Source organism: Solenopsis invicta, chromosome 9 (genome assembly GCF_016802725.1).
Source record: "Solenopsis invicta isolate M01_SB chromosome 9, UNIL_Sinv_3.0, whole genome shotgun sequence".
NCBI classification, from domain to species: domain Eukaryota; kingdom Metazoa; phylum Arthropoda; class Insecta; order Hymenoptera; family Formicidae; genus Solenopsis; species Solenopsis invicta.
The window spans coordinates 15,851,550-15,878,778 of NC_052672.1; the positions used below are offsets into that span (position 1 = coordinate 15,851,550).

General features: G+C 42.9%; 1 protein-coding gene across 5 annotated transcripts in view; it reads right to left on the reverse strand.

Moving 5' to 3' along the window:
• The window catches only part of LOC105201865 (Krueppel-like factor 7), a 328,039-nt gene that overhangs the window by 15,821 nt on the left and 284,989 nt on the right, over positions 1-27,229 (reverse strand). For all 5 annotated transcript variants that reach the window (XM_039453312.1, XM_011170128.3, XM_039453314.1 and 2 more), the window contains 4 exons: positions 12,659-12,829; positions 12,177-12,422; positions 11,341-11,552; positions 10,342-10,568 (listed from right to left, as the gene is read on the reverse strand). In XM_039453312.1, coding sequence (XP_039309246.1) covers positions 10,342-10,568; positions 11,341-11,552; positions 12,177-12,422; positions 12,659-12,817 — 844 coding nt within the window. In that variant the 5' untranslated portion in view covers positions 12,818-12,829. The remainder of the gene's footprint in view (positions 1-10,341; positions 10,569-11,340; positions 11,553-12,176; positions 12,423-12,658; positions 12,830-27,229) is intronic.

The following is a 27,229-nucleotide window of genomic DNA, read 5'->3' on the forward strand; positions in this document are numbered from 1 at the left end:
CGGGGCGCTCTTGGTGCTTAATGATTATTTTTACACGCGGTCTTGAATATTAAATCAATGATCATCGTCGAGATATTAGTGAGATAATGTGCCATGTTATCTTTTTTTTGTTTCATCAGTTTTGCAACGAAAATTTATATCATCACTTTAACACGAATCAAGATACATTGAGAAAAAAGTTATTAACTTGATTAAATTTTTCAACTCAATTAAATTTGTTTAATTCAACTATATTTATATATTTGATTTAAAAATACATAAAATGTTTAAACTTCATACTTTAACTAAATTATGTATTTAATTTAAATATGTAAATGCTTGAACTGAAGAAATTCAATCAAGTGGAAAATTTAGTCAAGTTAATAACCATTTTATCAGTGTACCAATGTAAATTTAATTAATTGCGATAAATTCGCGACATGATACATCAATCCGATTAAATCACATTTGGTTCAGTACTATAACATTTCTTTCGAACGCGAGTTCGGAAAAATAATTTTCAAGCGTACAAGAGAATTCTTCGTATAGAAAAAGTGCGATATATTAAAATTATTATGCTGAGCACGTTACCCTTCTGTTCTTGTTCCAATAAACATTATCTCGCGGAGAAGAGACCGCGTCAGAGAAGGCGCAAAAATATCGGCTTTTACCTTTGCATGTAAACGAGTTGGAATACCGAATCGTCCTAAGTCTAAAAACGCGGCACGCTCGCGTGCTCGTGAATAACGAAGTTAGCGTCGTCGCGCCTTATACGGTATGCCGGAGCGTCCTTTCCGGCGGAAGGGCGATTTTTCTACGTCCTCCCTCTGCCAAGGACGGCGACGTTACACCGACGGGGGTCCGGGCGGCGCGGCGGCGGGTCGGTATTGCGTCGATATGTCAGTCCGTCCTGGCAACGTGTGCTCGTCGTCTTTGCATTTTATTAAGTCCGCCGCCGGCGAGGATGTATAGGGTACCTTCCGTCATGTCGCCGAGGGATAGGACAACCGGAATTTATGGGCGAGGATTCCGCCCCTGAGTCCGCCTTTTACATCCGAGGACATTTTGCGCGAAAACGTTTCGGCGAATAGCGCGCGTCTAATACCGGAGGCCATCGCGAGCAGCCGCGTGACGGATCGCCCGAGGGACGGCCGACTCGAGATTTTTCCTCGTGGCTCCTGGAAAACTCACCAAGTCGCGGGCGAGCGCGTTACTTTCCCCCGCGATACTTATCGCCAGCGACGACAAGGACGAGTTCTCTCACGCGGACTCGTTTCACGTTATTCGCCGAGCGAAAACTTGGCGGAGCAATCGACGGCTGTCGATCGATCTACTTCTCCTTGCATCGACGTCGTCGTATAGAAACTTGTGCCTAGAAAATAGAATTTCGATACCGCGAAATAACTTTTGGCTTATACCGAATAATTCGGCAATACGCGAGACCGAGTTGACTCCCTTTGGCTCTTTATCGAACTGAAGAAAGTAGCAATTACGATATCTCGCGCACTCGCGTTGTTTCTCCTCGGAACGCTAATGTGAAATAAACTTGTTTCGTGCAGCTCATAATATATTTCGATGATACGCGATGTCAACGTACTTTTTGTGTTTTATCGATCTTACAAATAGGCAACGACTCTGAACGAATAAATTCTCCATTTTCTGTTCTCGAATTCTAGTTTTAGAGAGAAATACGTTGAAAACTTATCTTTTTAGAAAGAGACGGTCGCGTCACCGTGAGCAAGTAAGAAAGAGGTACGTTTTCTTCGAAGAAATATCGTACGCTATAAAAGAGGAAATGCAAGGTATCTCTTTTACAAAAAGATTTTGCTTCATGCCCCCTGGGAAGAGAGATACGATTTTCTGGCACCGCCAGCATAGTACTCGTACTTTACATTAGTCGCTTTTATGCACCTCGCGTTTCGCGTGCAATCTGTGGAATTCCTCGTAGTGACGCGTATCAAATTACGAGACGTATTGCACTCGTTTCTTTTTCGCATACCGAATTTCGGTGGAGCATGGGTCCTCTCTCTTTTTTTCTCGCGAGACAAGACAAGGATAGAAACCAACCTCCTGTTGTCGGAATGAAAAACGGTGGGAGTAAGAAAGAGAAGGTTTTCCTTTCAAGAAATATTGTGCACTATAAAGGAGAAGATACGCTTGTACTTTATTCACAAAAAGATTTTCATTGCCCCCGCCGGCGAAGAAGATGAGATTTTCTGATAGCGCGCGCGGCGTACCCTTGCATATTCAAAGGCGTCCTTCGCGCAAATCTTTCGGTATCTAATGGTACGGAGCGCGTTCGACGCACTTGCGAAAATTCGATTGAACTTATTCGCGAGAGTACCCGCTTGAATGGTGCAAACAAAGCAAAAATTTGACTCAACTTTTCAAAAAATGGCATAATGCGCGATAGAGACATCGTTTCGCTTTAAAGAAATGCACGGTTAATTTTTTTATCAAGGGGAACGAGGGAGAGAAATTGATTGATTGAGCATTTATCACTGCCTAGGGCAAGTCCAATGATTAAATAACGTCGATAAGGAAATAGAAAATTAAATAACAAAAAGTTTAAAAAAAAATTTGGAGAGAGAGAGAGAGAGAGAGAGAGAGAGAGAACGCTCAGTGAACTTCTTTACGATCAAAGTACGAAATTCTGGTTTGCATCCAAAAATACTTGGCAGAGAAAAGTTTCTTGTTGTGTGAGAGCGTTTAATATATCAGAGACCATCCTACAGGACCGCGTGATAGATCGTTCGAGGGACGATCGGCTAGACGTTCTCGACGTAAGAAAGGGGGTCCGCGGAAAGCAGCGTGGTTACCCCTATCCGCAGCGCGAGGGAGAGGTGGCATTTTATTTTTTTCGGCATTTCACTTCGGAGAGGATGGTCCGGGATCCCTTCTCGAGGATCGCATGGGGATCCGAGGAAATTTTACGAAGCGCGATATCGCTTCATACTCAGTTTTGAACAGGCGGATTTTGCGAACGACGTTCTTCTTGCCGGTAAGAGATAGCGCGCTGTAGAAAAATGATAAATGAGAGATTTCTTCCGGAAGTATCGCATCGTGAAAATGGGCGTACGATCGTTCGCGAAACAAAACGCACAGTAAAGTGAAAGGAATGTAAAAACTCGCACACTCGGGAATCGATTATGCGTTTTTCAGTGAATTTGTTCATTATTTTTCGTTGCGTTAATGTAAATTTTTTTTCAGCATTCAAGATAATAACAATCTTACACATAATCGTCTGCACAGTAACTCTTTCAAACATTTTATTATTTTCTTTTTAAATTTATTTAACTTTACTGTTCGAGTCTGCTTGACTCACAAAATATTTTATTTTCTTACTAATATTTTATTAAAAATTTTTTTCTCTGGCGTATTTGATGTGTGATTTCGTCTGTTAACGTGAGATCTTTCTCGAAGAAAATTTTTTGTTATTTTTTTAAAACGTTTTGACCAAAACGATAAAAAATTTAAACAGCAAAGTTAAAACGGAAATTTTTAGTTTTTCTATTATATCACAAGAAGACAGAGACGTAATAAAAAATGACGCAAAAATAAGAGACATCGAAAGTGTCGAGATATATACTTGACATAAAAAGTACGCGAGACTCTTTACAGCGTCACTTTTCGCGCCGCGTCTCCGTGACGCATGTATAAAAGATTTTCATCGCGTGTCGCGAAACTGCCGGATGCGATTCGCATTTCGCGTGTTGTGAAGTGTGGTTACGCTGTCAACCGAAGCGAGAACTTTGACGACGTTTCCAATTGTTTGCGGTACACAACCCCCGTCGCGGCAGACGGATCTAACTTTGGCGCGATCATGTGTTTCGAACAGTGCCCGAGGTGCGAATCGATGTGTGCCGTACATGTGCGCGCAGCGCACAGTCGCCCCGGGGCGAGCGCGTTACAATATACGTTATGCAAACTTTTGTAAAGTACATAAGTAATCGAGGAAATGATCTGTGCCGGTACGAACATCGGAATGCCACTAGAATTTAATTGAACGCTATTTACATCGTCGATATCGTTAAGAACGGCCTGGGAGCAGCAGCTTCGTTGAAATATTTCGCAATTCGAAGTGTAACGTGAAAGCACACATCGCGTTTGCAATAAAACGTTTCCCGTTGGTATTCTTTTATTACAACATACGCGCGATTCGCAAGCAAGTTTCTACCCCGCGAACGAGAATCTCGAGAAATAAATTCTGAAAAACTATTCCATTCAAAGAATTGCGAGGCGTTTTATCGCTATTGATACTCGAATTACACGCAATAATCGATTAGCTTCCGGCACAGCCATAACGTTCGTCCGCGATAAAACGCGCTCCAATATAAAATAGACAATTTTCTCGCGTAATTAACCCTGAATTAATTACGTTGACCTAAATTTAGCTCAAGATAACTCTTTCGGGAGTGCGATCGCGATCGGATTGCGACTTTATAGCTGCGAAAATCGATGGCTATTGTGTATCGCGTTGGAGCACCACGGCACGGTTGGCAACATCTAAGATTTAACATCGACGAAATTTACAGGGGAAAGGGGAAGATCGCTCACGACCACAGACGCCTGCGGTCTCTTGCAGGAACGGAGATGCAGCTGAGACTTTGAGCTTGCGGTTTAAACGTAAGAGGAGACGTGTTCAATCGCGCAGATGCACTTGGCTCGCGGGAATACGACGACGACGACAACGACGACGACGACGACGACGACGACGACGACGACGACGACGACGACGACGACGACGACGAAGAAGGCGGACGGCGTGTCGCCGAGTTCAGTTTCTCGAGCCATTATTTACGAATCGCATTACCGCGATGCACCGCGACCAGAAACTTTTAGTAATGGAGTACGGGGCTCGACGACGTGCCGCTTACCAGCCGCCCCTCCGTGAACCCCCTCGTCTCTTCGAATCAATGTACCGACAAATTTCAGATCGCCCGCGTCGCGACGCAGTTGTTCCTGCGTGCACCGGCGCGATGTCTGCGGCGAAAAATAACAGGCTCGTTTATATGCGAAATACCGCTGACACGTAAATCACGCGCTAAGGGTATCGTCCGATGCACATATCGTACACGAGCATATCAGAGAAAAAATGTCTACATCGATATAAATATTTCTCTCAATATGGATTATTTTCATTTTTATTTTGACCAAGATTTTATGCAAATTTTATATGCAATCCGTTGCACTCGTGTCACATATCATTGCTAATGTAATTGCGATCGATATAGATATATTCGAAACAATCCAAATATTAGCAAAATGAGAAAAGCGACGGTATAAGCGATACAATTGGGAGCGTAGAGGAAAGCGATATATTTCCCATGCAAACTGTTGGAAACTTAAGAAAGTCGTTCCGCCGTTTTGCAAATTTATTTCTTGCTTCATTGTAATGTTTTAACCGGGCGATTGCGCCGCCCGTTTCTTTCGCGCTTCGGACCATTCGCCAGGCATAAATCACGGATATCCGTTTGCGCGGAAATGCGCTGGATTTATGGTTAATTCGATTATACCGCCCTCCCGAGACGCTGGATACCTTCGGGTCCTATTGTTCGCGGATACACCGACACGTCTAAGGAGAAATGCAGAAGTAATGTATATAAGCAGACTGTTTTCGACAGCGCGGATTCATCGTCGCGAGTTACGTTGATAAATAAGTTCTCGGGGCCGTGCGCCGCCGCCGCTGCTGCCGCCGCCGCCGCCGCGCCGCTCGTTCCATTCTTCGTTTGATTTAAGATCGGGGAAAGCTGCGCGTCTCTAAAGCGCTCTCATGTTAAATTATTATACTTTGGCTGACCTACTTCGATCTCTGTACGTAATCTTGGCTGCCCCGTCCTCTTCCCACGATCGTAACTGCCTCCCATATCCCTCGATCCGTTAAAGCAAAGTTTTCAATCGTGTATGAATACATATTATATATATACGTGAAATACGTATTATCATCCTCGAGTCATTTATATCTCCATTCTCGTCTTCCCCGTTCTACGTAGATTCGAAAATATCATAGAGGAAAATATATCTTTGGTAATGCGATAAGAAAATGTACAGCCTTTGCATGACATGGGCGAAACTCGTCAAACTATCTTCGTGGATTGCGCGAGTATTTAACAACTTGCATTTATAAATTTATCAAGTGTATTCTTACAGGGGTGTTTTTTCGTAGAATAAATGTTTTCCTATTCTTGTAGACCGAGGTACGCGCTAACGTTTCATTTCCTGCACGAAATCGTGCGATTGTCGAGTGAACTGAACTCAAAGAAGGGATAAAATCGCTCTTTCTCATATATGTTGACTATCCACTTTCCGGAACGAAGTGAAGGACTGTTAAGTGTCCCGGGCGAAGCGCGATCGGACTCTCGCATCGTCGAAGGATCAAAGTCCTGTCCGCGGCGCGCGACGCGAGAACAATGACGTTCGGAATGGAATTCCAGAACGGAAAGTCCCTGTAATTGGAAATCTCTCTCTTCCTATCCTTCCGTCCCTCTTTTCTCTCGCCGCTATACACAGCCGATGTGAGGCTGCGGGACGGCGATCGATAGTTCCTTGACACCCGTGGGAAAATCGGATACGAGAGCCCTGCGCGTCGCTCCCGCAGCGAGAAAGGACCCGCTCGGACAAGAACCTAATACGCGAGAAGGATAAGCACGATGAAAAAGAAGAATTAGTCCGGTTTTATTCTCGTGAAGATACTATGAGGACAGAACAAAGAGTTTATATCCGCGGATTTTTCTTCCAGCATTATCATTCCCATAACCAAGTCTTCTCCCGGTTCTCCCTTTACGATTTATAATTAACGTAATTACGTGGGGCTCTCTTCTTATCGCGCATTACACAAATTCCACGTAAATCTGTCTGCGCTGTGAGTGACGGTGAAAAATCGCGGCCGTTCCGGAAGCATTCGCGGAAACATTGCTCTCCGCTCAAATTAGCCTCTTTGCGCAGAAGGCCCAAATCCCGTTAAACGTTTTAATTAACTTGCGGCTTTCAACAGTGTGATTTAAACCGGCCAGCAGTGAGAAACCACATTTCGCATCGGTGCGTAACGCAGACAAAAATGTAAAATTATCACAAGGTGCTGAACCAACGAGATTCAAGATATTACAACGGCTCCCCCCTCCCCCTCTCTCTCTCTCGTAGCTGGGATTCGTTCGTTTTAAACGAGCTTTGCGTGCAAAAATCAAAAGACTGGATAAATCGACGGGCGTGCTTGGTATTTAATAGTGATGTCTGATTGCTTCGTTAGAAAGGAATTAGCAAGTGGACACGCTTGACTGTTAGAGTCGTTTAATCGGATCACATCGCAGAATCGGCACTAAGCTCGCCGGCTGCGAGAATAATGTGATTCGATGGATATAGATGGTCGTTTCTGTCGTCATTGCCGTCCTCCTCGTCGCCGTCGTCGTCGTCAAATATAAGATCAAACTAAGCGAAGGGACTAGATCTCTGCGGATCCTTCTCGGGATATCTACATATCGAGAGGGGCCTTCCGAAGGGAAACTTCGCCGATGGAATTCGTAACGAACCTTCACGTTGTCGTCTCGCGATCGACGATTCGCTTCGTTTCGTGTCTCGCTACCGCGAAGTCCTGTCCGCAAGGTAATTAGATTCCGTCGGGTGAGATCAAAGTCTGCCGCCATTTCCATCCTCGCGAAAAGCTCCGCTTTCCGAAGTTTCTCGATGCGGTCGTTTTTCTTCTCTGGCGGCGAACTCTCAGAGAGAGAGAAAGAGCGTGTCGCCAAACTTTTTCGACGACGAGATCGCGGCGGAAATCTCCTCATGCAGTGGATAGTAATCAATAAGTACGGAAGTAGTCGCCGTGCAATTGTTTCTGTTGCTCAAGAACAATCGTGAAACCTATACATCTTCAAATTTTCTATTTCTTCTTAATGCAATGTACTTCTTGAATAAAATTGATTGAATAATTATGTATAGCAGTGACATAAAGAAATCGTAACCTTTAAAATTTTTTTAAATAAAATCTATAATTTATACACGTCAAAAATTATGTTCTTAAAGAACCGGCATCTAACGGATATCAATTAGTAATAATAGGAAATACTTCAATGACTATAGTTTGTTTCTTCCATGTGATATATAGCAATGTCTTATTCAATTTCTTACAAAAACTGCATTTCGACTATTTTATGGAGACAATAAGCGGATAATAAAACAGAAAGAATCTTAAGAAAACTATTGTGTGAGAGAGGAACGTTTCGGTTCCGAAGCGGATATGTTCGATACAGTCGCACGTAACACCGTGAAGTACGGATTGAGAAAGGAAAAGAAGAAGAGGGGCGAACCAATACCCGAGGGCACATTGCGCTTTTACACCTTTTTCACCGTAAATGTCTCGAGATAAACGTACGATGTGCCGTCGTACATGTCGCGGCCGTCCGTCGTCTGGTGCAGCCGTTCTGCCGACAGGGAGATCCTTGTGTCAGGACGAATTCATAACAGAGTCATAATTGCGGGACGGATCCCGCAGTATGCATAATCCCGTAGTTAGCAGTTCTGCTTAACGATCCGCGAGAAGCAATCCCGACGTACCTGCCATGCTGCAGGATGAAGGCGTCCCGGCCAACCCGTCCCTTATTACCACCCTTGCATTCCATCCCTCTCTCTCTCTCTCTCTCTCTCTCTCTCTCTCTCTCTCGCGTTATTTTCACAGTGTTGGTTCACCATACCTAAGCTATACATACACAGAAGAACGAAGGCGTACGTACCGCAAGGTACCGTACGTACGACTGGCGAAACCGTAGGACCTGAGTGTGACGCGACAAAAACCGTGGATAAAGAGCAGAGGCCCGAAAAGAAGCAAGAGGAAGGAAAAGGAGCAGGAGAAGGACGAGTTGTACGGGCGCACTGGAAGAAGAGAGAGGTGAAAGGGAACAGAGGAGAGTTCGTTAATTACAATCTCTCTGCCTGCCACCGTTCACCGCAAGCGACTGCGAAAAGGATCGGAGGGAAGAGAATCGCGAAGACCCATAGCAATATCGCGTTCGGACAGTGACGTGTCCCGTCAACGTGGATCATGGAAGTAGCGGATATTGCCACTCTTTAAGTTAGAAGGAAACTTCCATCGTTTCATCGAAACACAAGAATTTTAATCGACGAAGAATGATTATCCGTGTTTCGTATATTAGCATAATGCCGATGAAATAATGTAGCAAGTACGGATGGACATAATTACGCTACTAGTTGACGTATCTTAACAAACCTATTTCGTTGTTCTTGCGCGTTTAGATCATAAATTATATTAACCCTCCAAAATCCTCAAAATCTGAGTGATACAGTTATTAATGCTAAATCTGTAAAATCCATTTATGTTGACTAAAAGGAATTAATTAATTTCAAGAAACAAAAATGACATAATTGATATAAAAAGAATGAATACAAAGTTCATTTTAATAACGCTAATTCAAAATTTATAATTGACGGTGAGTCTTTGGATTAATCGTCAGCTCAAATTATATTAAAATATAATTAATATATATATATAAGAATTTTATTGATTTATTTTTCATAATTGCGACAGACGCGTCTTTGTTAGTATTGAAGAATGGAAGAATTTTATTGATTTATTTTTCATAATTGCGACAGACGCGTCTTTGTTAGTATTGAAGAATGGAAAAGTTTGAAACAATATTTTAGATATATTAAGCCACGACAAAAGCCGGAGAGGAAAATAAAAAATGACGACACAAGCCAATAAAATTAATACATTTAAATAAAACGCGTTAAACGAGTTCAATTTACACACGTACCCCTTTCATTTGTGAAAAAATGTATCTATACAAAGAGCATAGAAAATTGCTTCCAAATGACAATAGCCAATTAGAGAAACATGCGATGTCGGATGTTTTGACTCGATCGGAAATAAATGCGTCAGAGTGCGCGCGAATGAGCGCTACATTTGTCTGCTTTGTTTCGTCAGCGAGATGCCATCTCGCGAGCGTGTCAACACGAATAACGAAGCACCCTTAATTCGGCTCCGTAATTAATTATACTCCCGTTGTTCTCGTGTAGGGCGGAGAGAGAGAGAGAGAGGGGGAGGATGTCCAGCAACGGTTTGAAAAATTTGTTATAACTCGCGCCCAACGCGTATAACGCTCGTTGAACGCGCACATATTCATAGCATGCGCGCGCACGCGTAACTCGTCGTATGATCGTCAGTTCAGCTTCAGCGCTCTTATGATTATTTGGATTCGCACGCGGCGTGTCGCGGCAGTCTATCGTATTATCCTCGCACCAGTGGCGATTCGAACGGGCATAATTTATCGACAGCCTCGATACACGGCCGGCCTCAGATCGAGATATAGACGCTAGATATAGACATAGCGCTGCATCGACTTCACTCACCCGTGTGCGTCCTTTGATGAGCCTTGAGATGCGAGCTCTTGGTGTAGACCTTCTTGCACCCGGGGAATTGGCATTTGTGTATCCTGCGTTTCGTGTCGGGCGGACTGTGCTCGTTGCTCCTCGCGTGGTGCCTGTTAGCCACGGTGGTCGTGGCCGCGGTTGCGCCCGCGTGCGCGTGTTGCGTGCCGGCTACCGCGGGGAAGCCGTTCGCCGTGACGGAGATCAGTCTGCAAAAACGCGATTTGCTTCCTCTCATTGGCTGTATTTTCGCCTCGTTGCAATTAGTCTGTCGCGCGCTATCAAGACGCGACATCCGTGAAACGAGGCTCGTGCGTGTCACGGCTCGCCAGCGAGCTTAACGCGCGCGAAATAACAAGTAGCGTGATCGGTAGAACGTTGAGTAATCGGCGCACGTCTCGTGCCTCGAAAGAAACGCGAGCGAATCGAGAAGAGCGCAATTCCGGCGACGGGTTAATGATGGATCGCGAGAGCGAATTGTTTTAAGTTTCTTATCCCGCCGCGCGCCGTAGCGGAGAACGTTTCGAAGCTACTTCCCGACAACGTCGACTTTTTTTTCTTTGATGAGCCCGCGCGTCTCTTTCTTTTTTTTTTGTAAATTCCGTAGAAAATTGCCAGGAACGAATTGGATGGGATAAGTCGACCCGGAAAGTACGGCCACTTTATATCAGGGAATGCCAGTTACAGTTAATCAAGATAATTTCCGAGCGAGAGACGTAACTGTGCGGCACATCCGTCTTTCGTAGGACAAGTATCCGCGTTAGCCGCATGTCTCTTTCAATTCTAAAGGCGCAATTAAGTTTTCATTAAGCAAGAATAGCAGCAACGAGAGAGGAACATCAAAGAGGAACCGCCGATCTGGAAGCGGACGTTTCTTTCGCCGGCCTTTCATCATCGCGTAACGCGCGGGAAAAGAGGCGCGCACTTACGTTACGATCATTCGGAGATGAGGCAAGTACGCGAGTTTTACGCGACACTTACCTTGCGACACCCTGCGCGTTCCCAGTGGTAACCCTGACGATGGCGCTCCTCCCGCCCGCGCCGTGAAGGTTGAGGTTGTGCACGTCGAGCATCGAACTCCCACTCGACGAGTGACTGGAGTTGGAATGACCTTGACCCGACCCGGGACTCGACGGCGGCGTCAGGATCTGACCTTCGCTTTCGCATCCGCTGTCCTCCTCCTCCTCGATCTCCTGTAACGGCAAAATGCAACGCGGCCATTATGCAACGAGATTACGATTAATAACGTAACGGGATTGATTGCACGGTCCGTGAGTCGCCGCCGGGTATCGGACTCGAACGGGTTACGGCAGACAAATAAACCGATGAGAGAGTCGAATCGCGCGATCTTGCGAACGCGTTGCGTCAATGTAACATCGTGCGTCGTATTGAATCAGAAATTACATTTGCGAGAGAGAGAGAGAGAAAGTGACTTTGATCGGATTCGAAAAGTATTTGGAAAAATGTCTTTACAAGCAATAAAATGTTTACAAATATGTAATTAAATCGCTTTTTTTTATAACGTCTGCGATTATTGGACTTCTCGTGCGTGAAATTAATTTTTAAAGTTTACAAAAATTAATTAGATTTTAGAAAATATTTTCAGGAAATAAAAAACCAATAATAATTTTCAGAACAAAAACTTTGCCACAATTTTTCCAAAATATTCCATTAATTTGCTGTTATAAAACACGAATAAAAGAATATATCTCCCTTTTGTAGTAAATTTATTCATTAGTTTTCTGATCGAGCGCGGATTTTTAATTGTCGTTAATTCCAGGTGAAACATCATTAGTCGAAATACATGCGTAACATACCTCGTGCTCCTCGTCCTCCTCAAGGTCTTCGCTCGGTTCTTTTTTAAGAATGAGCGCCGTACAAGAGAGGGAAGGTGAGCTGTCCCAGGACAGTGCTGAACACGCCGAACTCGCCGAGGACATCGATAAAGAGTCAAGATGACGATCGAGAAGATCCCTATCGCGACCATTGTCATTATGATCACCAGGACTGAATTTAATGTCGTCCAGGCAGAGGGGATCCCTTTCGTCTGACGACGTCGTCACCTGGTTTACAAAGAAAAAAAGACGTTTTAATTTCTTAAAACAATATTAATTCATTCGTTCGAAAAGGCGGGGAAGGATAATGAAAAATATATTAATATTATATTAAATGTATATGAGAATACAATATAAATGAAAATAATGATTATATAATATAAGAATTTGAGTAGAAAGATTCTCTCTGGGATAATTTGATAGCAAGCAATTTAATAGTTTGTCAGCATCGGCTGATTACACACCTCCATTTTGATTGGGGGGTCGAATTGTGCACTCGTTCCAGTGGACGTCGTCCACGAGATCGATGGTGCCCTGAAGAGGTTCCAGGGCGCTGTGTCCAGTTCCGTGGGGAGTTTTTTGTACGATTGTAGCTTCGGTTCGTCCTTCAGGTACCTCTCCATCTCGTAGCATGTCTGAAAGAGGAGACAAGTGGGCTTGTTAGGAGACTGAAGCGACTTAAGTATCCCGCCGAGCCACTCACGCTGAAATGGTGGCAATGGGCGGTACTGCGGCTTAAATTTAATAGTTATAAAAGAGGAGGAGGAACGGAAACCGATTACAATCAGATGATATATTATATATTGCTTTAATAGTGATAGGCTCTTCACACTTCTACACAGAATACTTAGTGAATATATTTGATCAGAAATTACAGTTCTGCGCAAAAAAAAAACATGACAGATCGCCAGAGTAATGTAATTATATAACCGGTTTATAAGTTATTGGAACATCGAAACCGCATCTCTCAATAATCAGCTGTAATTGAAGAAATTATATTCATCAATATCGAGCATGCGAAAACATTTTGACTGGACAAATTATTTATAAAAAGCATAATGAAAAATCAGAAAATAAAATATTTTCTTGCGATACATTTAATTTACTTTTACAGTGATAAGCGCTTGCGGCGATCGCGAGGCCGCAAATGCTGCAGAAATTATCTTTAGGAGTCAAGCATCCCATATGGGAAAGTACATTCCCGTCAACGCAACTACTCCGCGAGTTTGCGAAGTTGATGCTCTCCCGTAGGCTGTGCCAGTTTGGTACAGTTCCTTGGAGAGAGTACAAAGTTATGCTACTCACTGCGAGGAATTATGCACCAACTATACCACACAAATGAGATTATAGCACCCTGTTCTGGCTAAGTCTCCTTCGGGTCCTTCGTCCTGTCGACTTCTCTTTGAACGAACGCTTCGCATGGCGAATAATCGCGAAATAATAGCTGCGCAATAGTTTGCGATTTTAATACCTATTACGTACGCAAGTTTTAAGCGATAACAACGTTATAAAACAATGGTCTATTTGGTTTTTCAAAAATTTGCTTATTACGGGAGTCGATTAGGACCGTCCATTTTTGCTTCAATATCATTATTTCCATTTATTTTGTTTTATTTTCTTTACATTGTTACAGTAAAAAAAAGCAATGTAAAAAGACAGTTAATGCAGAAGGCGGCGAAAGGTAGGATAGTTGATGTAAAAATAATAAATATTCAATTTCGTATATTGTCTATCGCTTTTTTAATTAATTGCAATTTTGGAACGTTATTTTAATTTCCTAATATCTATTATATTTCAGCATAGAAAATACTTATTTCTTCAATTCATATATATAATTCGTTTCATAATTTATTTTTTCTCTCATTATTGTATCGCGTGATAGCAATGGAAACACTTTCAAGATTACCTTTTACTAAGTTTCCCTAATCATGAATAACAGTAATTATTGAAAACCACATGATGTTCGGTGAGGGTAAATTATGCCAGCGTTGAACAGCTATATTGTTCTTCTTTCCGTCTGCGAACTAAAAATGATAGCTGAGCAAGCATTCTTTGTGCACTTTGGTATCTTCCTTCGGGCATTGTCTGCCAATTTATTATTCGCCCTAACGGTTACCATCAGGAGCGACGGCTCTGTCTGACGCTATTACAAATGAAGCTATTCGCCTTTTATAAAGCTACTTTAAGAACGTTTGTTACATGCCGACGCTGGTAGCGGCATAATATAGTTCATCGAGAAATGTATTCTTAAATGTCATGACAACCAACACATCTTAATAAACAGCCTCTATGAAGCGGGTAATTAAATATACAGTGCCACCATCGCCGCTTTTACAAATAGAAATTTAAAAGCACATAAAGCCTGTTTTATGTCGAGTCTTCAATTAAAAATAGTGTACTAGGGTATTAAGTGAATTAGGAAGTGCTGTTTCACACCGAGTGAATCGGCTTTCGAAAACCGCAGTCATAAAATTAAAAGGCGGAAATGCGCGCGCGCGCGCGCGGGGCGTCCTTACTTATCTTTAACGCCATAATTTACGATAAGTACGTTGAGAATCAAACAACGAGCGAGAAGTCAAGTCTATTTTCCCGCCTGACAAAGATTCTTTGGGAACTGCAAAAAATGGCTCCGCGCCGAAGTTCGAGGGCTGCGTCTAATGCCGTCGGTCCCTTCTGCGAGAAAAATAATCGCCGCCGGGCTCCTTCATTATTCACGATTAAAGTTCGTCCGGGGCCACCGTGGGTACGACTAACGGCGTTAATATAACTTGGAAAGGAATTTTATCACTCGCTTAGGGACCGTTTCTCCTTCCCTGGAGCTTGCTCCGGCATCAACTGAACTTTACTAATCCTGACCTCCGAGGCACAGCTCTATATATATATATATATAAACGACCGATCTATCCCGTCGACTTAATCTGTCAGAAAATCTTCGAGGAAAACAACGTTAATCGTCGTTGCAAATAGAATAATATTAATGCGTTCGAAGCCATGGAAATATCGATCGATTCTATCTACAGGCATCTAAATATCTAAACAAATAAATAACAAACTAATAAAACGAACAGCGGAAGAAATTGTAAAACCATATGAAACTTTGCGAAGAGAAATGTATCTCCTTTCATTATTGAAATAAGGACGAAGGAAATAATTAGGTCCAGATATCGAAAATCACATTTATGTGATAATAAATTCTCCAATTGTAAGCTCATCATCAGTTTCATTCAAGGCAGATGTAAATTAATATTTGTTGGTTATCGTAATAAGCTTGCATTTGACTAAAGCAAAGGCATTTGCAAATTCTCGCTTAAATAATTTGTGAATAGTATCAAAATTTCGTCGTTCGTTACGGCGTAATGTGCGTTATATTAATATTGATTCTGTGCAGCGACGTCGTAACCCACCGCAAAACAGGAAGCAAATGCATTTACGAGGCTACGTACGACTCGCGTTCGGGGAAACGGAGCTCGACCTTTCGCAGTTTCTAGACCATTCCAGGAAGGTGGATGGTTTCGCGGAAGATATTTTGATTTTCTTTGTTTCCGTAACGGTAAATCGGCTCTCCCGCCGCCGCCGCCTAGAAGTGTGCTGCGCGAAGGAATTGCCGGGAAAAGTAACCGGGAGCTTTCCGGTTAAGCGAACATTCGTAGCTTTACGACTTCACGGAGACGAGCCGAAGCGCGTCCTCTCGCCATTGGCTTCGTTAAATTCAAAACTGCGTAATAATTTAGAAGCTCACGGCGGAGCCCGTCTGTGTGCGCGCCCACGGTCGATCACAATAGCCGCACTAACGTTTTCCGTCGGAATGCCCCATAAGCATCCGAATTGCGGAATTCTCTATTACGCTTTTCGCGATGAGCCCACAGGCCATTCGTCCGCGGATTTACGCGACCCTGCGCCGCTCTCTTCGTCAGTGCTGTGGAATTTCCCCAACGAAATTATACAATTTGAGAGAACTTGTTCACACGTCTCATTTACACGGCTGTTTTAAATACAATCGTCGCTCCGCGTTACCGCGTTACCGCGTCCACGCGTTTCGCTCGAATTTTTCGAGACACGCAACATAATAAGTACGAGAATTTCGTCATTCGCGCGACGGACGTGAAGCGCATTCAATATTGATAAACAAGTTGAGATGATCTCCAAGTTATGTCACCAATTTTCTATGGGTATTGATATTCCTCTCGTGGGACCTGAACAAACACTCAGTGAGTGCGAATTTTTTTTACGATGTTTACTTTCTTTTAGCTGACGAAGGGAACGCGCTGCGAGGGACAGTGGCAATAAAAAAATTCCATGGATCGATAGGCCGAATGCTCGATGAAAAAGAACGATGAAAGGAGACCGTCTCGCCATTATGTTTTTATAGGTAAACCTGTAAGCCATTTGCAGCGGATTTATGAGGTTCTAGCAATTCCGCTGCATCACATACGCGATCAGCGAAAACATTCCCGTTGCTCGTCAAACATCGTGTCAGACATTAAAGTGCAATTATTCGGATATCGGGGCGTAATATTTTAAGAGCGATCACAGAAGTGTGTGATCAAATTTCAAACTTTTTAAGGCATCGATATTAATATCTACATATCGCTATTTGCTACAACGATATAAAAAGAAAACAAAGTTTTGCAGTTTGAACGTTTTGAATCGTTAAAATTTTATAGCATTATTTTTAAATGCGAATTTAGAAATTTTTTCTTTCAGTGTACAACGCTATCAAATTCGATATTAATCGACGTTGTTATTTACGTGATAAAAATTGATATACAGAGATCGTGCAGAACTCCTATGGTTTCGCAAGAAATACAATTTGATTTTCTGGCGACCTAGCTGCAATTGCGTTTCATTCGGTATCGCGTAATGTTGTGATATCAAAGGCTATTTGCGGATTTTTATTTCTCATGGAACCACGGGGACTTTCTACATCCGACCAACGAGGTCATATCTAAAAGAGAAAACGTCTTCGTCGGGCTCAATGGGCGCAGAAACAGTTCGGAGATAATGGTCACTCTCTACGACCGATAAGACCGTTCTTAATGATAACGGCGTCATTTCGGGGTTTGTGTAGGATAGAGCTCGATTCGACGGTGGGCTATCACATCGGACAAACAGTAGGAAGAAAAAAAGAAACGAGAAAAGAAAATCGACCGGATCGTGGAGCGGAGCGCGAAATCTGAACGGACAAAAAGGACATCGAGAGTTCCATCTTGGATTCTCAAAATCTCTTATCGCATCCCACTCGTAGATCCCCGAAAGCCGGACTCTTCTTCTTTCTAGAGACCACCAGTCACCTCTCACTCTTATTTCTCTGTCTTCCTTCTCCCTCGACTATAAAGAGTTTACGCAAAGTCAAATCTCGCGTTACTCAACCTCGTGGAGACACTTGGACAGTAACGAGGCCGGAATCCGCTGGATCTGGCGGTAACAATAAAATAAAGTATTTTCAAGGAGCCGTGCGCGGCTCTTTGAAGCGGCAGGCTCGAACATCGAGAATTGCAGCTGGTGAGAGACTCGACGGTGAGAACCAAGAGGGAGGAAACGAGTGGCGAGAGAGGGGAGAGTGAGCCACCCCTGAGGAGAAAGATAATCTTCGCCCGTCGGCGGAATTTCGCGCGGTAGATTCACCTTTTCTTCCCTCTCGCGCATTTTTCAGCCCTCACCTCGCGCACCGTTCTGGCGGACCTGAAGTTCCGCAGTAATTCCACGGGACTGTCATTAACAGAGCTCTCGCGGCTCGCTCGAGAGCGAATGAATGATAACCCGAACTCGCATTCGCGCACTCGCGTCCGCGCGCACGCGAGCGAGCGAGCGTCGATGCATTTCAGCCCTCCCGCTAGGAGGACCACCACGGTGGCGGTCTGCCAGGTCGTTAAAGAGATCCCCGCGACTTTAAGGGCGCCGTAAACCCGCGAATTTATCTCGTCCTTTCCTCCTACTTTTCAGCTCCCCGCGCGTTTCTTCTCTTTCGTCTGATCTCGCCCACCCTCGCCCCACGTCCTCGGAACGACGAAATTTGGAAAGCGCGGTCGAGGTCGTCTCTTCCATCTCTGTCCCATCCTTCCTTTTAATCGCGCCTCCTCCGCTCCCTCTCATTTCTTTTCGAGCAGCGCCGGAAAGAAAGGAACGACGATCAGGTGCTTTCCATCGGATATCGGGACTCTCTCTCCGGGCCGCGGACTGATTAAATGGAGTGTACCGTATCTTAATCTCGTACCGTATGCGCGCTCTCGTTCTGCGTCGGAGATACGAAACCTCGGGAGCGACGGCGCGTCGGGGCCAGCGCGAGGATTTACGATTTTGGCCCTTCGGGCGTTTGAATCGCTATCTCGATTTTGCGGACTCGAGGGAAGTATCGAATGGTGGTGCGCCGTGCCAGCCTCTACATCGCGAATTGTCTCTCGTAGCTAGCAATACTTCAGCCTTCTGAGATACTAAATATATATTGTTTCAAGTAACGTTTACAAGATATCTTGTTGAAGAAATCTAGAGAAACAATTTTTTATCGCGTGTACTTGTATTCCAAAAGAAGCAAATCGTATTCAAAACTGCATTACATATACATTTAATACTTTAATATTAATTTTAAAAATTGCATGTAAAATAAATATATAAAACAAATCGGGAAATCGAAGAATCAAATTATCGAAGAGTTTTTTTTTCGAACTTTATCTTGTATAAATCCACAGAAATTACTGATTGATACGATAAACTTTACGTCTTAAGACACGTTCCTTAATACAATGTCGCTGGCGAAATCTTCGTCGAGAGCGATATCGATCGCGTCTGCTCCGGATGCATCGAGGAAATCCTGGCGAGGCGACATTCAAGAGAATGGCATCTAGAACGCGAGATCGTGGAGGGATACCATCCAACCTGATCGTGTTTTGAGGCTTATGGTTTTCCTCCGCCATGCCGGTCGTCCACTCGAAAACGCGACGGAACGCCGTTATAGCGAAGACGATATCCCGGAGGTCAGGGTTAACGACGCTAACAAGCTGTGGCTGAGTGACTTACGACTAATTCAGCATCCGTCCCCTTTCTCTCGTCCCCGCCGCACATGTCTCGTGATGATGATTCTCGGACAGATGCCTAAGAAGAGAAAGAAATGGAGACCGGTACAAAGAGCGAGCGGCTGTCTCGTCCGACCAATAGAATGCAATGGGGACTAGGTTCGTTAGGGTACAATCGTACATACGGTGAAACGATACAATTGTTTGTTATTGTTGTGACGTCATCTTGTTAAGAACGCCTTCGTGCTTCTAAGCTTGTTAACCGGTAATTTGTTACCACCGCGATTCGCGGTAAGGAAATGAGGGAAAAGGAGCGGAAGTAAGCGTAGCAGTCAGCAAATGATTTCCGGGTGTGCACAATACACCGTGATGCTCTTTAAAGAGGAACGAACTCGCGTAGGTGTAGGTTGATCGTGCAAACTTGATTCTAAGCCAGCGGCGATTCAAGAATAACATCATTCATTCATTCATTCATTCATTCTCGCGTATACATTTAATGGCCGTGTTTTAGTAACGCTGTTGTAAATCTGTTGAAATACAGAGAATTTGTGCCTAATGACGATAAAAAATCTCTTGACAAATGGAGTCACACAAATTCGAGGTAGGAAACGAGGGTACCATAAAGTGAAATAATTGGCTTGCGATACACGACAATGATGAATCAACTTGCGCAACGTAGTCGAGGCGGCGCGGCGTTTGCTTCAGTGGTAAATTTATCCACAGCACGCGTTTCATCGCAATATCTGGTGTAATAGCAGCTAAGCAAACAGCCGATTTTTATTAGCCCCTACGATTCCTTTGTGAGGGGATAGGGGCTTATCGTCGAGAAGGAATCCTCTTGCGCTGTCTGTCTACGCTCGCCTCCTCATTGGCCCTTCTCTCTCGTTCCTCGGCAGCGGCCTTCAAAGCCAGCGGCAGCCCTCGACGAAGATTCGGAACACGAGAGGGATCAGTGCCAAGGATCATAGGGTTCAAATTCCTGGAAGAACCGCAAACTAACTGGCGTACAGTCGATACCAGAAAGGTATTCGGCCTCGAGCCAGCGTAGGAACCACACGTGGTTCCGTGGAAACACACACACACACACACACATATACACGTAGGCATCGATCGGGACGTACGTTGCGTAACCATTCAGGTCTCATCCTACACCATCGGGATGATTCTCCCGAAGACGTCGTTACCGCCGTAGCTCGCAATCTTCTTCGCTTTCGAGCAAATCGAGCAAAAACTCGCTCTCGACGTCGACGCCGTCGTTCCTCGGGATCGCTCACATTCCTCGACATTTTTTCGCGATAGCCTTTCTTCCCCCGTTCTAACCCCTGCGTGATGCCCATCGGATAATTTCCCGCGCTTTTTTTTTCCATCACGAGCCTCAACGTTTCTATTCAATCATTACGGATTTCTCCTGTTTTGTCCTTGAGCATGAGCAATGCCACGTGGATATTATATAATTAAAAATGCCGATTTTGCCCCGAAAAAAGTATTAAGAGATTATCCTAACATAATTAAATATGTGTTTAATCTTCAGTCCTCGCAGACTGCGTGTACAGAAAAATGTAGTCAGCCATAAAATAAAATAAAGACCTAATTTAAAATAATCTAATTCGCTGAGGCATTATTGCTAAATATTTAATAAAAAGCAATATATGTACGCGTAATTTTAATCTTCATTTCGAGATCACTTGTCTCTAATATGGAGAATATAAATTGTAATTAATAAATTATGTACAGATAATGTTGATGTTTCCAATAAAAGAGGTGGCAATGCAATATATGTATCGTCAAATAGTAAAAATAATTCTTATAGAATGATATCGATTAAATACTCCGAGCTATTTATACGAAGAAGCGTGGCACTGGACTTTCTCGTATAAATCTCAACGATTTTAATTCGTCGAACGTTATCGACTGAAACGTCAAAGCCGGTAGATGCCGATGATACGCCGTAATGACAGGTGACATTGATGAGCGACCGAATGGCCGCTCGAAATTTACACGAAGCAATTATTCGCGAGAGAAATAAAATCTTCGATTGGGAAAAAAAGGCGGCACCAAATAAACGGACATGTCGATAACACGTGTATTCTCGACGTTTCCTTCGCCGTGCTGGATTTAATCATCAATGAACAAAGTTATCGCGGATACAAATCTCCGCGCTGGTCTTCCATCAAGTCGGAGAGAGGGTTAATTGATCGCGCGTGCTGATGCTGCGCTAATGAACGTTCAGTGACCCATAAAGACGCAAAATGAAAAGAAACGTCTAATAAAAGTAAACAGATTGGAGATCATCCAGGTATGACGAGCTTGATTCTCCACGCGTGTCAATCAGATTGTTCACGCGTGCTTGCGCAAATGATACTTCTGCCTACGAACGGTACCCAGTGAATTTTTTTTTTTTTTAAGGAACTCACTCAGATGTAACTACAATATAACATTTCGAATTGATGTTATACAAGGATGACGTAAACGCATTAATTTTTCTTTTTTTTCAATTTTTTTAAAATTATCTACAAACGTAACAATACATCGTTTAGAAACTATAAATTTTTAATAACACTGAATTATATTTGGTACGAGCATGAGTCAAAATTTTATACATAATAGTATTAATACACGTTTTATCAGTATATTTTTAGAAATTTGTTCGCTTAATATAAATAACATTTGATAATAAAATATAAAAAGAGTTAATCTTGATCTCATTTTTTCAAAGTTACATATTTTGGAAAGCAGCCTATTATGCGACAAACACGTTAGCGAACAACGAAGAAAAAGCGGCATGGCGGATGTTGGAACGCTTCGACCGACTTTGCCCGTCGTGAAATATGTATCCGCCGTGTCCGCTCGGCGGAGTGGCGGAGTAGTTTGAGTCTTCTATTCGCGATAAATGGCGAAGATGAGTGGACGGAGATGTCAATACGTCATTCCCGTACATCTACCAGCATCACAGAGGCTGATGAGAACGTGCCAGCGAAGAGACACAAGCGGGATGGAGGCGATGATAAAAGAAAGCTATGTGTAACGATGAATAGAGGGTTTAAGGTAGAAAAGCGGAACAAGTGGGATTTTCAAGATATATAGAATTAATCGTCATATGGAAATATAGATAGATGGAGAAAACTGTGCATATGGTACAAATAAAAAAGTTGTTAGTGTGTAGCGAAACAGAATATTCGATGATAATTGCCAATAAAAGATTCTCGCGTTAAATTTGTTAAATTTCTCTTTTAAAAAGTTGATAATTTATTTGCTACATTGTTAAAATTCTCAACATCAGAATGATCAGAAACGATTTAATTTGCAAATTAAAACGATATATAAACTGAATAATCACCTTAATTTATTACTTAATTTATTACCCGAATTAATTAACAGTAAACATGAAAAATGTGCACAGTTTATGTGTAAAGTAAAATCCTGTTTGAGATCTCGTCGGTCAGCTTGCAAAACAAGACGCGATTCATAACTCAGCGGCACGTTATTTCCCTTTTCCTTCAATAATTCCGCATTCTCCATTTCAAAGTCGTTTCAGCGGAGATTACTATTGAGAGCACGATTTCTTCGTTGCTCTCCCCTGCTCTTTCCTCTCCGATGCTCTCTATTTCGACCGATTAGCCGCCGCTTCCTAGTCGGCAGTCACAGTATTCGCATGCGGTTCTGCCTACCTCGGTCTTCGTAAATCTAGGTAATGAGGCGTGACGAAATGCAGAGCGCTACCTGACGAACTGTAATGCTGGGGACTGACGATTGGTTCTGATCTCGTCTTGCATTCATGGCAAATTCATTCGCTTAACTCACCGCGTTCGCCGTTCGCGATTAGTTCTATAGAATATCTAACTTTCCGCCTTATTATCCTTATAATCAGTTGTAAATAAGTGATTCAAGGAATAATTTAGGAAATTTAAGCAACACTCGGAGATATCGTGCCATGCAAAATTCAACTCCACGATATGAAAAATATAATTTAATTTAATGTCACGCGTTTTTGCGCATTCGTTATCGTTTTAACAAAATCACATTATAGAAACAGAGTATTGAATTTACGATTTATATTATTTCAAGTTAATAATTTAGCCACAAACAACAATTTTGGAATTTTAAACGTTTTTCCTTCTTCTTACGAGATGTTTTTCATCTTCTTAATAACGTATACTCCGCGTTTCTACTCGATTGGCTATGCTTTTCAAATTGTCATAAATAAAGTCCTTTATACTGAAATTCATTTAGCTATACATCAAGCGAAGATCAAGGTTTGCGAAATCGATACATATGTAAGAGCTGTTCAACGCTCAACCGCACGACTATCGATTTTCGAAGTTTACTACTTCATAAATTACATCCACCGCATTTACTTCCGCTTAACGGCACGCCTCGAAGTTACCTCAAGTTCCAGCCGTTTAATCCTTACGCCTCTTTACGCTTTCATTTTTTATCTCGTAGCCTTCAATTAGAAACAATAACGTGTCGGACGCAGAACGAGCGCGCGTCGCCGTGAAATTTAATTCCCCCGTTTCACAAAGTCGACGTATTCCGCGTCTTCGTTTCTCAGCGAAGAATATTAATCCGCCGTAAGGCTCGCCGCGAGAAAGAGAGAGAGAGAGAGTTAACGTCTCGACGGTTCCTTGTAAAAATCGTTATTCCGCGTCGTTGAGTCACGAGGATCCCGAGGAGGCCCGGTAGCGTCGGTGGCGCACGGCGGCAGACATTATTAAATTACATTTAGAAGCGGCGCGGAGAAAAGGCAAGGGGTGAGGAGGTGGCAAAGGAAGACGGGGAAAAGTGACGGGGAGAACGAAGCGCGACGATGGAGCACGCGGCGGCGGGGAGGGTAAGCGGTCGCGGCTGTATATATTAATTTGGCGCCGACAATACATATTCAAGTTGGAATTCATACGCTGTCAGAGGCAGCGCGCCTGGTCGAGTGAATAGACAGACATTATGGATGTCGTACGGAAGCGGGAGAGTGCTGGTGGTACAGCGAGGGGACGCGCGCGACGCGACGTGGCGCGGCGTTACGAGACCCACCGGGTTTCACGTACGCCTTGCGCTCGCGTCCGTACGACCGCAGGGAGCCGCCGAGTGCGCGACACCGGCGCGGCAGGTGAAGGGGAACAGGTAGACTACATGAAGCGGGAGCCCTGATAGAGTAAACGGGGAGCGAAGAAGGGGAGGGATTCGCACGTTCTACGGCGACGTGACATCCTTTTCGGGAACACGGGCTGCATGTAACGAGCGATTCTAAAACTATTCTTCCGCCGTCCATCGGAGGAAAGAGAGAGAGAGAGAAAGAAAGGGGTGTCGTCTGATCTCGAGAGGTATTCTGTACGGTTACTATAAGCTCGCGCCCGTCTCGTCCATCCGTGCGAGGTTCGGACACCGAGAATTCGTCGCGACATTTGTGTCAAAGACGCCAATGGCGAGGAGAGATACTTACGAGCGGTATAAGGAAGTACTTGCGCGAGGAGTGTCACTGAAAGCCTTTTTGCCAAAAGATAGATTTGCCAAAAGTAAAGGCGTTCGAGTAACAAAATATTCTTTGACTCAGTGTACGATTCACTGATTTGCAGTGTTATATTTAAAATTGCGATCATCAGTCAAGATTTATGTTTTTTTTAATGATTTCAATTAAGAAGGTATTTATTGATCGAAAAGTGTATTACCATTGAAAGACAGTACATATTTCATTGATTGATATAGTTATAGCGCTGAAATTAATTAAGTTTCACTGTTTCCGATTTAGAGAATAGCTCAAGAAACTTACAATCCAAGTCAGAAAGCGGATATTGAATGAAATAAATAAACGTTGCATTAGCATAACAGAATTTGTTCGAATAGTTTAAGAGCTAGAATTCATACACATTGCAGCAGGTGTATACGGCGCGACGGTAAATGGATTCTAATTTATTTCAATTACACTGCTAATGCGGGCCACCATGTTGTAATTCAATAACGTTCGACTTTCGATGCATTCGCGATCGTAATGTAAATCTCATTACTTCTTCTATAGAAGAAGGATTGCGAGATCGTTTAGATAAACGATCGTTAGCAATTGCCGCAATGCATGCAGCGCGACGAAGAGAGCTACATGTATTGAAAATAGTTTGATAATAATGATCAAGCCAAGATTATACATAATAGAAAATATTTTTGTATTTATGTTAAAATTGATTTTCGTTACAATTTTTATGTCGAACTTTTAACAATTCAAATATTAATTTAAATAATATTATTATATTATTCGAATATTTTGTATTAAATTGATGTTTAACATTGTTTCAATATTTCTTAGTTAAAATAATACAATTTATAGAATAAAAAAATAATATAAAAATAATGTAGTTTTAAAACACATTTTCTAAGAGAAATAAATAAAATGTTTGTGTCAACATATTCTAAATATCGATTTTATTGGAAACACGTTTTTACAATTTTCCAAATTGTACCGAAATGTTACATCTTTTGTTAATTTTTTACCATAATATTTGTTATTTTAACCGTTTGTAATATATTTATCTCGTGTTAAAGTAATACAAAAATTTGAGTGGACTGTTTAGGGCATGTGATATATGTGGAATTTAACAAAAATTTTCCAACTGTGTAGTTACTAAGTTGTGGTGAGTTTTTTTAAAATTAAATATTCAGTTAATGTAGCCAAATATTTAGTAATATTTAATAATCGCTGAGTAACGATTATTATCGTTTTTAATAACTATTTAGTTACTATATTTAGTTATTATTATTAAATATTAATATAATTATTAAATATTTGGTTATATCAAATATTTAATTGAAATTATTTCACTGAAGCTTGATTATTATTAGCAAACTCTTTTATTCAGTGTGCGGTGATTAAATTTCGTGAAGATATGAACGTGCATGATATCAGTTGCTGAATGCTATTTATAACAAAAAAAAAGATCTATTTTATCACTGTAAAAAGTATTCTAACAACATATAAATTATTCTTCGCCTAATAAGGTATTTTACGGCGAATCGGAAAGCAAAATATACTTTGTTGAAAATTGCTATTTTAAGTTATCGATGGCTCCCGTTATCTTGTAATCATTTTCTATCACACGTTGCCCACGTGCGTTTGCGCGTGATGAAAATAGCATGAAGGTTTTACGGTTTGCTGTTATCCAGAATGTAGAAAATTACATCATATCCGCTGCGTTATTATCGCAAGCGATATTCTTCAATAATTATCGTTAACTCTCGTTAATGATTCATTACAGAATGCCGTTACAGAGTCACGCGTGTGACTATGTTAAATGTCAATAAACTGTCATCCTCGCGCAAGGAAAATTGCTTCATTCAAGAAGCGGTTATTATTATAAAGTGGATAATGTAGGCTGCACGAGTTCAGACAGAGTATTCACGATGCCAATATACGTTGATCTACGATTGCCATTTGTTCGTTACGAAACACTTCAAGGAACGGGCATCCTGGCGCCACGCAAACTTTATATTCACTTATCCCGCTCGCAAATTTTATTTCACTTTCCACAGGTCCTTGTCCTTCTCTGAAATTTCGTCAACGGCCGCGGTTGACGTTCGGAAAGGACAAATCAAATCGCGCCAGCGACGAATTCACCTTCGCCGCCGTTCGGAGGGAGGGTAAATTCGGTATGACGGAGGAAAACGGGGCTAAGCGGGTTCGGCCGAGCGGAAGGAAAGAAGCCGCGCGATGGGCCCGCAGCCAACGTATATATAGGGCGAAGCCGCGGATGTACGAGCGCGTAAATCACCGATGCGGAGACCAGGGATGAAACTTCGGGTCCGCTTGTGTAGCGCGCGGGCGACGAAGCCGGAGGCCATAACTTTAAGCCGCTCGACTTGCTCGACAACGACGACGACGACGACGACGACGACGACGACAAGGGCAGCGACGACGATGGCGGCGGCGGTGGCGGCGGCGGTGGCGGCGGCGGTGGTGGCGGTGGCGGCGGTGGCGGCGGCGGCAACGGCGAGAACGACGGCGAAGAAGCCACGCATCGAATCGAGCACGGCTGACTTTCCGGG